Source organism: Drosophila sulfurigaster, chromosome 3 (assembly GCF_023558435.1).
Source record: "Drosophila sulfurigaster albostrigata strain 15112-1811.04 chromosome 3, ASM2355843v2, whole genome shotgun sequence".
Classification (NCBI taxonomy): domain Eukaryota; kingdom Metazoa; phylum Arthropoda; class Insecta; order Diptera; family Drosophilidae; genus Drosophila; species Drosophila sulfurigaster.
This window is the reverse complement of record NC_084883.1, coordinates 33150291-33165038: the sequence shown is the minus strand read 5'-3', so window position 1 is coordinate 33165038 and position 14748 is coordinate 33150291. Positions and strand designations below refer to the sequence as shown.

Genomic DNA, 14748 nt, shown 5'->3' with positions numbered 1-14748 from the left:
CTGCCTGTTCGTGATTATCGCACAAAATACAACAACAACAACAATAACATCGAAATGAAATGAAGAAAAAAGTCCCCCCGGGAAAGTATTCGGAATAGTGTGCCTGTTGTGCCTAGAGGCAAGCAACAACAGCAAAGAGCAGTCAGAGAGAGAGAGAGAGAGAGAGAGAGAGAAAGACCAGGCATCGTTCGTCTTTACCCCAGATCAATGAGCTTTGATAGCTCGGGCAAGACGCCAACCGCCCCAGAGATCTTTTAATATTTTATATACATACCAATACATACGCAAGCCATTCATTTGTGTATGTGAATCATTGAGAATGTGCATTGTTTGTGAGCGAGTGTGTGTCTACATTAAATTTCATTTCATATCTGCAACTGTGTGTAATAATTCGTCATGCTGGCCGCATTTGAACCCGCATAGCTGCCGGGCCGAACCAAAACCGAACCGCACCGGGCCGGGCCCAACACCGCCCCTAATAAGCAAATCAGAAAAAAAAACAGCAATGCTCTTTGCTGTCGATCTCTCACTCACATACACACACACACTCACGCACACACACACACACACTCAGACAATCAGTCGTTTCACATCTAACTCTCTTTGTGTTTAAATACTCTCTTCTCAAATTTTCTGATCGTGCGCTGGCGCTTCAAGTGGTTTTTACAGTTACATAGTATATACTCATATATAGAGAAGGAGAGACAGAGAGAGAGAGCGTGCGAGACTCAGCGGGATTGAGACGGGGGAGACAGATACTTTTGTATCTTATGGCTGGCACAAATATTTTTCGCGCAGCGCCCAAGCCACTGAACATTTTTTTTATTATTATTATTTTATATTATTTGATTTGTGAATCACAACAAAAACCCGTAGATATATGAGTTTGTGTCTCTGTATGTGTGTGAGTGTATTGCTGCGTTTCACTGGAAAACAAGATACATTACGTGCCTCTCCTTATTGTTGTTGCTATTTAGGTGTCGGTGTCTGTTGGTCTGGTGCCTCATTGTTTGCGATTCGCATGTTGTTTATCTGCAGCAACATTTTAATCTGTATCTGTACTTCACTTAAGTTTATTTATTTATTTTTTATTCCATAAATATTATTTAGCATTGTATGATTAGATTCTGTTTTTGCCACTGTCACACAACTGCGTAAAGTTGATAATTTAATGACTTCCTCTATGGTACTTGACCAGCGAACTGATCTAGAAAAAATCTTAAAATTGAAGTCTCATTATTATGGCGTTTTTGCTGATATTCCTTAATTATTAATGAATTGAATATTTCTAATCATAGAATGCCACTATCTCAAACTAATGTTTCATGAAAGGTTCTTCAAGTTCTTTTTTTGTTTTGCCTGTGGACAACGATAAGATAGATTCAATTTCAAATTCCTTTTAAAGACCCAAACAATATATATTTTTGAATGAACTGAACAAAGGACTGAAGTGTGCCATTTGTAAATGAATCATTCAAAACGCAAATTCCTTTGGGCCTCATTATCCATTCACAGCGGGGTGTTACTTATCACAAATGGATGTTTAGCATAAATTCTGCTTGACATCCATATCTGTAGGTATTTCTACAAATTATGTTTGTGGGTTTCAGTCTGTTCGACATGCCTCATTTAAACGTTGATAAAACAATTTTAGTCATTAACGTTTTTTCAACATATTTACTTTCGAAAAAGAAACTTCATATTGAAGTAAAATTAAATTTTATTTAAACTGTACATTAAACATTGCATTTGTTTATTTACTATTATTAGTAGCGTTAATAGCAGCTGTTTCTGTTGCTTTGTGTATTATTTTGTGGGCCTGAAATACAAGAAAAAAAAGAGAATAAAAAAACTGCATAACAACATATGCCAACAGCTAAAAATATGTACATATGTTTATAATTCATCATTTTCGAAATGATGTTGTTTAGGCCACAGTACATAGTACATATAAATGGCTGTTTGTTGATTAAAGACACCACATTAAGATATTTATGTGCTTACGCCTCACGCCCCCTAACAAAAAATACAAAAACTTAGCATCTTCAGCGACATCTTATCTATACAATTATTATTTTAATTTTGTCTTTATTTCTTTGACACAGTTTCGACATTATCAGATTGTAAAGCGACACTTGAATGGCTCCCAAAATGTGACAACACAAATGCAATTATTATTCGGTATCTTTTATTTGAAGGTTTCCAAGAAGATTGGCAATTATTAATTTTATTTTTTTATTGCATAACTCCGTATTAATTTGATTTTTATTAAATGATTATAAAGTCGAGATGATTACTAAGGAGAAGAACAAACTACTGGTTATCCTATTAAGATATCTGAAGAGCTGATACTTGAGCATTGTGACATGATCATAAGCACCTTAAAGAGAATGTTGTCAATATTTGCTTCATCGCATAAACATAGAATTCTTTCATGTTCATTTCATACCAATTGGTTTTTTGGGGTTTTGGGGCTGGCTTAAAATATAAATGTCTTGAAAGCTGTACAATGAGAATACCAGATGCTTGTAAATAAATGTGAGTGTGTATACATGTGTATTGTAAATTAAATATACTCGCACAGTTCACTGATCGATCCATCCATCCATCCGTCCATCTATACACATTCACACATGTACCTGTCCATGTGTAAACATACAAACAGATCCGCACCGGCAGACATTTTGCCGACGTCGTTGACGTTGTCGTTGTCTTTGGTGTTGGTGTTGTCGTCTTTACAACTGAGTCTACAAAGCGTGTGCATTGATCAGCCTTTTGTGTGGATTCGATCGTGTCTTTTGTCCACAGACACACACGTTAATACGTTCGTCCATCTGTCAATGCATTTAGTAAAGAAAAAAAGTAATAAATAATGAAATAAGAAGGCAAATATCATTTATAGAAATTGAGCTATTGAGTATACTATAAAACGCTTGGAAAAATTGGTTACGTTTGCACTTGTTTAAACAAATTCGTAATATATTTCCCCCCTCTCACACGTACTTGTTAGTATTGTCTTTTTTTCTTTTAATTTTTCATATTCTTTCTTCGGCTTACAGGTGCAGAGCAGTCGCTGCGACCACGATAAAGTCAGCTAACATAGACGAACGCTTGTCTTATCGTATTGGCCAAATGCTTGACAATAAATTAGATTTTGTGCAAATTTAAAAAGCGCCATGCGATCCACTCCAACGTTGCTTGGCCTGGCCCAATGATGGTGCACAAAAAAAAAGAGAACTCGCACAACTGTGTGATTTATATCACAACAGAAAACGGGACGAATGGAAGTTCTAGCCAGCATCAACGAATAAGAAAGCGCTACTCTACTCCAAAAGGTAATGGATACTAATCACTTTACTATCGAGGAATTACAAATAATTGTGAAATAAATATAACACAAAATGATATTGATGGGTAGCGAAGTGCATCAGCGAATCGTTAAGACCGTTCAGCTGTAGCGCAACATATCTTGAGGCACTTTTTAGCAGCTATGCTGATGTCTTTCGGGCCCCATAAGCAAAATACGGCCAATGCGGTGCTGTTGAGGTCAATGATTTCTTATGCGTCGTTGTCTTTTTGCTGCTGCTTTTCACGCTTTTGGCTTCGGCTTCGACTTTGGCTTTGGCTTTGGCTCACAAAATACTTTTCGAGCATATATTGAATATTAATTAAACAGCTATGCCGGCTTATGTAAACATTCATGCTCGCATGTTACTGACCGAATGATACGAATGAAGAAGTCTCTGGACCACTGACTGCTGTAATGTCAATCTATTAACTCATTTCGATGACATAATATGATATACATAGTTGGAAATTACGCATACTATGATTCACTAAGTAGAACAGAAAAATATTATCATTTAGGTATCTTCTATACTTACCTCTGTCGGAGGCCACAGATTGATAAACAATATACAATTAAGCTAAAAAGAAATGCATGTTTTCTCAATCAATTGTGATATTTTTGGGGAAAAATGGAGCCCATAAATTCAGCGCAATTGAAACTGAGAGGCATCAGTTAGACATTCAACGCGACGTCAATAAAATGTATAAATTTGCGCTATTTTCGTGCTTGGTACTTTGTATGTGCTCATTGAGGCACGTTCATGGAGATGTGTTCGAGGAATGTTCAAATTCGCAGGAAGGAAGCTTTGTTGCCAGCTGGGAGAATTGTCAATCGTATGTTTATTGCGATGGTGATGATTCCATACTGGGTCAGTGCGATGATGGCGAATACTTTGACTCGGAATCTGGGGCATGTGATCTATCAACGAATGTGCGCTGTTTTTTGGATGAGGTCGACGAACCGCCAATGCCAGACGAAGAAGAAGAGGAGGAAGAGGCCGGAGATGACGATTTACCACTTGAACCAGAGCCAACGCCGCCAACAATGGATAATCCAACCACAGTGGACTATTTAAACATTGCGCCCGTTGTAAAGCCCAACTGCCCGTTCAGTGATGATCCGAGCCAGGTTATTCTGATGCCAAACAATGCATCATGCACTGGATATTATCTTTGCTATCATGGTCATGCCATGGAAATGCATTGCACTAATGACCTGCATTTCAATGCCCAGAGTGGCCAGTGTGATCATCCCGAAAACGCTCATTGCGCGGTAAGTCGAAGGGAATATTGAATATTGAAGTTGTTTTGTAATTGTAACCTCGGTCTTGCAGCTGGCTGAGCCGACGGCACACAAGTGCTTGCCCCATATGACCGATTTCTTTCCACATCCGGATAAGTGCAGTTATTTCTACTACTGCATCAAGGGCTTTCTGACGCTGCAACAGTGTCCCTTCTTCTATGGCTGGGACATTGAACGACGAAGCTGTGTGCATCTGAACGTGGCTAAATGCTTTGCCACCTCGAGACGTGCGTAGCCGGAAACGCGATCGGTTTTACCCTAACTTAAAAAAAGAACAGCACAACTCTATCGAAAATAACTTAGGTTGTGTTGTGTACCTGTAATTGATAAGTGCCCTAACATCGTGATAAGTAACAAAGTCGATGGAGAAGAAAAAACATGACTCGTTTAATTAAATGCAAGTATTTAGAAGACAATCTGTTATTATTGGGACATATAAAAAGCTAAGCACGCCTCGCAACTGTCGCACAAAATGAGACAATCTATTCGAATTGACATCCTGCCCGTCGTTTTTACCGTCATCATTCTCGGTTGCGTCTTCCCCGTTCGCGCCATTAATATCACCGAATGCGGTAGCAACGAAAATGGGGAATACATGAACATTACTCGCTCGGATTGTAACTACACTGTGATATTTTGTAATGGCCAGAACTCACAGTTCTGCGACGCAATCGATATGTGTGATCCCTCTTACAGTTGCCCTGAAGCCACCGATATAAGCGGCAGTACAACAATTGGAACAACACCCAGTACATCGAATGGATCAACATTCAGCACATCCATTGGATCAACAGTCAGCACAACGCCACGATCCACAACGACAGGAACTCCAACAGAGGATATACGAGCGAAGTGTAGGCGAGGGATTACAGCAAAATACAAATATCCCGGCAATTGTAATTATTACTATTACTGTCTTGAGGGATTTCTGATTGTGGAGCAGTGCCCCTTCGGCTTTGTCTTCAGCGAGGAGACAAAAGCATGTTCGAGGCTAACGCCAGACTATCAGGGTTGCAAGTGATGAGGGAGGAGCTGTGAATGATGGGTTGTTAAACGAAGAACACTTTTAATTAAGAGTCATGTTATGTCAAATTCATTTTTAATTAATAAATAAATATGAGCTAATCGCCTTATCAAAACATACATGTAGCGAAAGAGACCTATAAAGCAGACGTTGTTAGCTGTCGGTATCAGCAGTTTGATGCGAACTTATATGTTGAAACTCCTACTACTTGTACTTGGGTGCCTGCCACCTGAGCAGCTGATTGAGGCGGCCTTCCTGCAGGAATGCGAAGGCTACATCATCACCCTTATTACCAATCCGAATTCAGAGTGCAGCGAGTTTATCCATTGCGATGGCGATAATTCCTATTACTGTAATGGAGAATGCGACGAGCCTGTGAGTTGCTACGAATCCACAACGGTGGTCCCAACCACACAACAACGCCTGTCGACCGTCACCAGAGAGGCGAGCACCAATAATGTCTATACAGAGCCCTACACAACTACTACGAAGAGAACAACAACTACTACGAAGAGAACAACAACCACTGTAAGCACAACAACGAAGGCCAGCAGCAATAATCCTTATGTCATCTGCAGAGAGTCTGGCCAAAATATGGTTTTCCCTTATCCACCGAATAATAGCTATTATTATCAGTGCATTTCAAAATATCTTCTGCTGCAGCAATGCCCGCAGAATTTTTACTTCAATGAGTCAGAGGGTAAATGCACGGGTCGGAGTCCTTATCGATTGTAAACTGTATTTTTCGTGGTAATAAAGCAACTCATTCGAGAGCCGAGACAATCATCAGAAGCAGCAGTTTTACATGCCATGTTTCAGAGGCAAATTAACGTTTGATAACCCCGAAGAATCGAAACATTTAAAAGGTTTCCATATCTTTTGGGTTGTTTAGTCGCCCATTGACAGCAACTGCGGAAGCATGCATAATTCTAAAAGATACTGTGCGTTTTTACTGGTGTTAGTTTGCCTCTTTGGCTCTGAATCTCTAGCAGATATTTTCGAGCAGTGTAATGAAGAAAACGATCAACAGTTTATAGTGTCTAATACGAGTTGCACTCATTTCATTCTCTGCAACGGTGAGGACTCCCATGAAGGCGAGTGCCCAGACGGAGACAGATTTAATGCTGATGAGCAAATGTGTGAGCTTATGGAGGATATCGATTGTCGCACTGGCCAGTCCATTGATATTAATAACAACATTATCACGGAAAGTGCTACCTCAGCTCCAGAAACAACTACAACTACACTGACTTCAACGCTAGCAGTTGTCCAAACTACAAGCCCATCTCCTGCGGATAGTAGTCCCGCCAGCAGCTTAACAATTTCATCCAGCAATCCAGTATTTACCTCTGTGGCTAGCATCTGTCCACGCGCAGATAATCCCAATCAAATCGTGCTCTTGGCTCATGAACAATCCTGTTCCGACTACTTTATTTGCTACGGTGGTCAACCTATTGCCATGCACTGTGCGCCGACTTTGCATTTTAATGTAAAAACTGGAAAGTGCGACAAAGCTGAGATAGTTAAATGTTTGGTAAGCAAATTAAATATTATTACACAATTTGAAACAGTTGCACTTTTCATGATTAAATTACAGAGATCGAGCATTGCCGTTCGGGATCAGTGTAAGAAGCACACTGTTGATGTTTACCCCCATCCAGATAATTGCAACTATTTCTATTATTGCCGCAATGGTTACCTTTTGCTTCAGCAGTGCCCATTCTTCTATGGCTGGGATTATGATAAGCGTTCTTGTGTAGCGATTCGTCAGGCCAAATGTTATGGTCGTACTCGTATTTGATTAACTACAACTGTAAATGTCATTTAAATAAATTTGTTTCTTTTTTCCACTAATTTGTTGTCAACTTCTAATGAAAGATTGCAAACTAACATATTTATGTGGCAGTTGAGGTCATTAGCATCGCACAAAGATAAAAGATCATTTCGAAAGAAATAGAATAGCAAAAAGCTGACGTTAGTCAACATTTAAAAGTTGTGTGAGTTTTGTAGTTTTTTTAAATATACATTTATTTCTATTCCAAACAACGATAAGATAAAAAATAAATAAACATTTAATATGTATATGAAAAAGATTATTAATTATTGAACTGTCATTCTAGATTATAACTTAAGTATCCAAAGTTCACTAAATAATATAAATACTCAATTCAATAATTTTTCTGAAAATTTTCTTTTTATCTACCGTATATATGACAGATTTAACAGAGTTTTATGATGACAAGTTGTATAAATTATGTTAAATCAGATTACGAGCTAATCTAAATAAGCTTATGCTTTTTTTATAAATAAGATAATAGTTAACTTATCGTCATATATGAAATAAAATAAAACTTAACCAAACAATACGAGTATTTATCTACTTTCTTAGAAATTCCCAATTTGGAGCTTAAACCAAACAAAATTCTTTTCAAATCAATCATCTTAGATTAGAACAAGGTGAGAACATAGATCACTTATATTGGAAAACACTGGATATTTCACAATCCGTCAATTGGTTGTATCTTGTCATACCATAAAGTTATCAACACGAGTTCTTCTCAAGGCCATCACAATACTCTATCTGAGCAAGTACTGATTCATTACATATAGTATTTTCTAGAAATTGAGACATTAGAAATTGAAACTATCTCCGGTAAAACAGGAAAAAATAGACCCATTGACCGATATAAACAAGTCGTCTAGCCAAGGACAAAGGGAAGTTGTCTTGCTTTTTCTTTATCGCAAAACATAACATAATTAATTGAGTTTTCATTGTCGAACGGTACAATCTATTGTAGCTAATCTCAATTCAAAGACCTCTTTGTGATCGACATTGTAAAATTAATAACGCAGACGCGCTTCTTTTCATTCCCGTGTTAATTTCTTGAATCTATATGTCGATCGCTTGTGTGAAAAAAAAGTGATGCAGAAAAATGCCGGCAGAGAATGTTTTGGTTGAAGGTCTTATCAATACGTTGACACGCAATTGAAAAATGTTAATTTTCTGATATTGCCGTGTGCTATGTGCTCTGGTTTGTTTTGGCATATATGCCAAGTTCTAGAGGCATTACGAAATTAGAATAAAATTGCGCTTTACGGAAGCCTGACACACTTTGAAATGGCTTACATTTCAACTTTTCTAGGTTGATCCTTTTTTAACCCACTAAATAATTGCAACTATACTAACAAAGTTGATTTTTCAGTGATTTTGCTGCTCGATTCGACGTTGACAGCCTCGTCACAATTGCAATGGATGCGGAAGCCAACCAACTCGGTTACAATACGCCAGAGTGCTGGAGGCTTGTGTGCCAATCACTTGGCTGGCTCATTTGTGGAGCATGCCGAAGACTGTCGATTGTTTTATCTGTGCATGGAGCGTGGTGATGCTGTTCTGGCCTCCTGCCCGTCAACGATGCTGTTCAACGCGGACAATAAAATTTGCGATGCGCCAGAGAATGTGAGATGCACGAATAGCAGCAGCAACACTGGTAGTGGCGGCACTAGCAATCCGCCGCCCAGTGCCAGCGACAATGACTTAAACAACATGGTCACGGATGCCGCCACTTATTGTGCCACGTTAACGCCTCAGCCGGAAAACGATCGCATTGTTTATATAGGCAGCTCGACCAGCTGTAATAATTACTACATTTGTTATTATGGACAGGCCATTCCGCAGACATGCAGCGCGGAGTTGCACTGGAATGCAGTGACGGCCAAATGCGATTTGCCGGAGAGAGCACAATGCACACTGGAAACTCCGCCAAATACGCCGCCAGCGGATAGTACAAATATCTCCAATGAACTAATCCACTGCCCACCCCATGGACAGCATTTGTATCCACATATGCGGCGCTGTGAGTTCTTCATTTATTGCGTTAAGGGCTACGCCACCTTGCAACAGTGCCCCTTTTATTACTATTTTGATGTTTTTACCAAAAGCTGTCAATGGTCTCGTACGGCAATCTGTGCGAGGGATTTAAATTTCGCGCGTCATTAGTAATAAGTTTGTCTATCGACTTCGATTGTTTGTTAAATTCCCATAGAGTGACCGTATCGGTATTAGATAATCGATATTAAATATCATATGTAAATCGATACATCGATGATTATGTGTCATGATGTCATGCGATAGAATACCTAATCAACAAATCATACGGTCACACACACATAGGCCCTGGCCACTGTTTACACGAATTTTGTTAATAAAAATATTTCATACTTTAATTGCGAGCAGGGCAACTAAATAATAAGTGAACCAAAATTAGCTATAGCGAGACATATAGCGCAAATATGACCATAGAAATACAGAGCACACAAGTTTTACTACAAATAACGAAGTAAACAACAACGGAACAAATCTTTTTTTTTTCTAATAAATATCGACACAACTCAGAAGGAATCAAAGCCATAAATCTGAGCATTGTTCACTTGGTACCCCAGCCACAGGTAAATTGGTGTTGTATCACATACTTGACAAAGATTCAACCATTTCAGAGCAACCAGAAATTGCTGGAAAATTCGACAGCCCAAGAGAATTAGTGTCAAATTAGTTGTTGTCTTGTGTGTGTGTGCGTGCATAAGAAAAGAAAACGAAATGTTTGAAAATTTGTTGGGTATTTTTCGAAAACGACGACGCTGTGAAGAAGAACAGTTGCCATCTGATCCGCGAACCAGCATTAATAATAATTACGACAGCGATGATGAGAATAATGATGTCGATGACGTTGAGTGTCCAGCTGCGTGGAACGGCGCACATATTAACAACTTGCAAATCGATAGGTAATTAATAACTAAATAAACGCTCTCTTTTCTCTCTTCTTGCAGCTGGTGAGAGTGTGTATGTGTGTGTAGCTATCATATAAACAAATAATAATAGCAGAAGCCAACAGAATACAAAAGCAACAACAACAACGCATCCCACGCATAAATAAAGCTTATGACATTCCAATAATATAGTCAAACACTTTCAAGATCAAGTTCGCTCAAAAGGCGCCAACTTTTGAAACTGTAACGCTGAGAGCAAGAGCAAGAAGAGAGCGCGAGCGCTAACGAGAAACGGTCAGCCAAAAAAATAAAATAAAAGAAAAGAGAGAACGACTTAACGCGAACAGACAACGAGACAGTTGATTGGTTTGCTTCGCCAAACACACGCCACTGGCAGCAGCTGCGGCAGGTGTCAGTTCGTCCACCCTGGATCAGCTGCAGGATATGGATATTGATGCTCCATTGGCGCATGGCATGCAGCAGGAGCACAACAACCACAGCAACAATCATCATCACAACAACAGCAGCAGCTCATCTCACGGCTACCACTCGGAATCATCAATGAATTTCGATTACTTGCAAGGCCTGCGCGCCGATGCAGCTGCGGCATCAACATCCTCGGTGGCCGGTGGTGGCAGCAGTGGCAGCAATGCGTATGGACTTGTCGACGACAGTAGAGCACTGGACAGGTTGTTATTCCTCCTCACTACATAAAACTACTAGTCTGAACACAACAAAAAAAATCATCTCAACAAACAACAACCACAACAGAAAACAAAAATCAATATCCAAAAAGAAATCGTAAACGATTCAAAGAAAAAACGTTAAGTTTCTTATAATTTGTCGCCTTTTGTAGTTATCTCTCTGTATATTTTATTTGCACGCTGCTACCTTAAGTTCAGTCAGCTTTTTAGCATATCATTATCAACTTATTTATTTACTTCTCTTTTTCATACATATGACTATTTATGGTAGTACATAGTAATACATACATAATAATAATAATAATAATGATGGTGGTAGCCCAAATGTGTTATTGAACGGCGCCCACACAATATCCATAAAAAAAAAACAAAAAATAACAAAACCATTGTGTGAGTGCCTCTTAAGTATTACTTAAGTTTCTCGGCAATACTGACTGACAGCCTAACAACCTAACAACAACTTTGCTTGTCTATTTTCATATCAACTCAACCAACAACAACAACCTCAACAACAACAACCAAACAACTTCTAATAACCAACATTGGGTAGGCCTTACAATGTGAACGAGCGGTAAATCAACATTCACGCATAATTCTTTATTTTCTATGGAAATTAATCTTGTCCCACTTTTTGGTTTGGGTAGATTTGTTACAATACTCGATCAGTTGGATGCGCGGGTGGAGAAGTTCCGCAAGGATGCATTGAATTTACAAGAGAAGAAAGACTACCTCTTAATGTCCATGGATCTCATCAAGAGCAATGAGATGCTGCAGAGCATGACCGAGGGTAAGTTTCAAGTTAAATATTGTAAAGTTTAAATTCTTGTACAGAGTGAAATCAGTTTGGCAAAATGTCAACAATCCTTTCTTCAGCATTTTTTGTTAATTTAAAAATGTAGCTTTCTAAACATATTTGAATTGCCTGGGTTAAAACGAAATAATAGAACTTTCCTCAATTTTGTTTTAAAGTAAAGATTATAATATAATAATTTGTAATATTGCAAGACAATTTAAATTTAGAAATGTTGTGTACACGGACAAATTCTATTTCTTGTAATGATTCTTCATATATATATTTAATATGAATTTAATATTACGCTTTTTTAATACTTATTTAGCTGAATTTCACTCTGCAATTGAGATTTTAATTGAAGAAAAGTTTTTAAAATGTGCTCATACAAATTGTTTATACTCCAGCTGAACGTGAAGAGATTATGCTCTACATTCAACGAGTCAGCTCACGCCTGGGCACCGTTGAGCTCAATGTACGCACTGTGAGAGATGTATCCCAGGAGGATTCTCTCAGCCAGATCAATGCCTTGATCGACACCATGATCAAAATGGGTGATCCCGTGATGGCCCGCCAACGTTGCCAGTTATATTTAAATGCCTGCTGCAGCAGCACCATGGATCCAAGCAACCATTTGGGCACAGTGCACGAGGCGGATATCGGACCCATCGATAAGAAATTCGAGAGTGCTCTGCTTGGTTGCACTTTGGATGATCAGAAGAACATTAAGAAGCGTTTACAGGCATTGATGGGCTATCTGAATAAGCAAACTGTTACCAATTAATTTCAAAGCTACTGTAGTTACAAATATCCAGCGATATATGTTAGACACATTTATAAAAATAATAATAATAATACGATGTTATGAGCGAATGGGCGAAAATACGATAATACCAAAACGAAATTGATATACTTAATAACAAATAAAGCAAATCTAAATAATGCACACACAGCATAAAATCATTGTTTTTATCGCTGTTTATTGATCACTATTTTACTATTTTTATGATTAAACGCCCGGATAACAAATGTCTTGCGGTTTCAACACTCGATCACTGAGCACCCAAACGGAGCCCTCAGCACCAAAGAATATTTGCTGTATATTTTTAGATGTTAGATAAATAATCTCATTGCCTTCGGCTGTTAAATTCGCCAGCTGGGCGCAGCGTACAACGGCGCCAAACTTTGGCATCACATAGAAGAGAGCGCCGAAGTAATCGATTAGCATGCTGCGACTGGGACCCAAAAGACTTCCCAGGCGAGTTAGTTGCACCGACAGCGAATTGGAGGCAACCGAGTTGGAGTCTGTCAATTGGAGTTGCTTCACCGAGCTGTAGAGCACGCCATCCTGATCGGAGACAATCAGTTCTCCCTTCAGCCCAAAGGTAAAATCAATGGGACGAATGGGAAACGCTTGCCGCATATTCTCGTACTTGTTGCTCATCAGATCACGTTGATGCCACGTTTGTTCCAGTATATCATAGGCCAAGATGTGCGGTCTGCTGTCCTGAATGAGGTATATATGACGCTCCAGCTCGCAACTGCTCGACTTGGGTCCCAGCTGCACTACCAGACTCTGCGTGGCATTGGCATCGATGTACTGGCCACAATCGATGCGCAGCAGCTCCGCATTGTTGCGTATTAGATCGAAGACCAAGAGTTTGGGTGCACAACCACCATCCGGCCAGCCCAGATCCATGACCCACAGTCGACTCAGACTGTCCACCTGGGTCCAGTGCGTCTGCTGTAAGCGAGTGCAATCCGCAGCAGCTTCGGCTCGATTCGCATGCGTTTCGCTATTGGGAAAGACCACTGTGCGCATGGGCAAATATGAAACTGGCCACTGTGCCTCGATGAGCGTGGGGAAATCATTGTGTGACACACTTATGCTGAGAAACACTCGCGAAAAGTGTGTGGACAAGTGCCGCACATTGTAACTGGAGTCATTGAGGCCAGCCTGTGACATTAGCCAGGCGCCATTGATCGACACCTTAAAGATCACCACGAAAACGACGTAGAGACGATGCCGCGTTTGTGTGTCCATTGTTTGGAGCGAATGGAGTGCAACTGGAATTGCAACTGTAAAGCAGCAACTGCTTACGTTGTATGTAAATATAAATATGGCCAAGTCAAGGCAGTCCAAGCCAAGTAATGCGTCCAAAATTTGTCTAGCTCAGCAAATGGGATATCGTGTGTCAGCCGGCCAATGAATTAACCCGTCAACCTGCATTTCGTTGATTGCCCAAAATAAAGTAAAAATAACATTCGTTATTCTTATGTGACGAAATGCTTTTTACTAATAATAAAATAACAATGTTGTTCTTTTTTTTGCTTTTTACTAATAATAAAATAACAATGTTGTTCTTTTTTTGCTTTTTAATCTGCAACTCATGCCACTTTCTTATATAGAGACCTTAATTTTTAATAATTTATTGTGGTGAAACCCATACAGTATTATTTATTAATTGGATTCGGTTTTCCAAACACAAATAAATTTAATAAATTACTTGTTAATACTCGTTATTTAGTATTATGTGTGTAAATATTTTTGTATTCAAATTTTGTGATAACTTTAATACAAAATACAAAATAATGATTGATATACAGATCTTATAAAAATAAACGACAAAGGATAAAAATATAGAATTTCTATTCAATTTGTAGTGTTATGTAATGTTTGTATATTATAAATATAAAATAACATAAATTAAAAATATTATAATTTATACAAATTAACTACCAAAACAAAATATAAATTAAATACAAATATAGTAGACGACAAAAATTGTTGAAAATTCAGTCTGAAGTCAGCATT

General features: G+C 38.8%; 5 protein-coding genes across 7 annotated transcripts; 4 read left to right on the top strand and 1 right to left on the bottom strand.

The window, feature by feature from the left end:
• Positions 1–3211: 3211 nt before the first annotated feature.
• On the top strand, positions 3212–10052 carry LOC133846404 (probable chitinase 10). 2 transcript variants are annotated; one of them, XM_062281371.1, is made up of 2 exons: positions 3212–3335; positions 8879–10052. In XM_062281371.1, exons 1-2 carry the CDS (start codon positions 3212–3214, stop codon positions 9670–9672), a joined length of 918 nt encoding a protein of 305 aa, XP_062137355.1. In that variant the 3' UTR covers positions 9673–10052. The 2 variants fall into 2 exon arrangements, with proteins under 2 accessions (XP_062137355.1, XP_062137356.1); XM_062281372.1 differs by lacking the exon at positions 3212–3335 and adding an exon at positions 8764–8818.
• LOC133844361 (uncharacterized) lies at positions 3329–7524 on the top strand. The gene is made up of 6 exons (XM_062278309.1): positions 3329–4621; positions 4683–4884; positions 5095–5668; positions 5849–6203; positions 6568–7209; positions 7273–7524. The coding sequence occupies exons 1-6, from the start codon at positions 3941–3943 to the stop codon at positions 7474–7476; spliced, it is 2658 nt and encodes an 885-aa protein (XP_062134293.1). The 5' UTR covers positions 3329–3940; the 3' UTR covers positions 7477–7524.
• Positions 4884–5794, top strand: LOC133846407 (uncharacterized). The gene has a single exon (XM_062281375.1). The coding sequence runs from the start codon at positions 5124–5126 to the stop codon at positions 5670–5672; it is 549 nt and encodes a 182-aa protein (XP_062137359.1). The 5' UTR covers positions 4884–5123; the 3' UTR covers positions 5673–5794.
• Positions 10053–10151: 99 nt separating the features above from the next.
• Positions 10152–12822, top strand: LOC133846406 (BAG family molecular chaperone regulator 2). Of its 2 annotated transcripts, none has more exons than XM_062281374.1 (4): positions 10152–10454; positions 11694–11714; positions 11788–11930; positions 12341–12822. In XM_062281374.1, the coding sequence occupies exons 1-4, from the start codon at positions 10270–10272 to the stop codon at positions 12715–12717; spliced, it is 726 nt and encodes a 241-aa protein (XP_062137358.1). In that variant the 5' UTR covers positions 10152–10269; the 3' UTR covers positions 12718–12822. The 2 variants fall into 2 exon arrangements, with proteins under 2 accessions (XP_062137358.1, XP_062137357.1); XM_062281373.1 differs by lacking the exon at positions 10152–10454 and adding an exon at positions 10873–11128.
• On the bottom strand, positions 12629–14024 carry LOC133846403 (uncharacterized). The gene has a single exon (XM_062281370.1). It carries the CDS (start codon positions 13975–13977, stop codon positions 12943–12945), a length of 1035 nt encoding a protein of 344 aa, XP_062137354.1. The 5' UTR covers positions 13978–14024; the 3' UTR covers positions 12629–12942.
• Between the last annotated feature and the right edge of the window lie 724 nt (positions 14025–14748).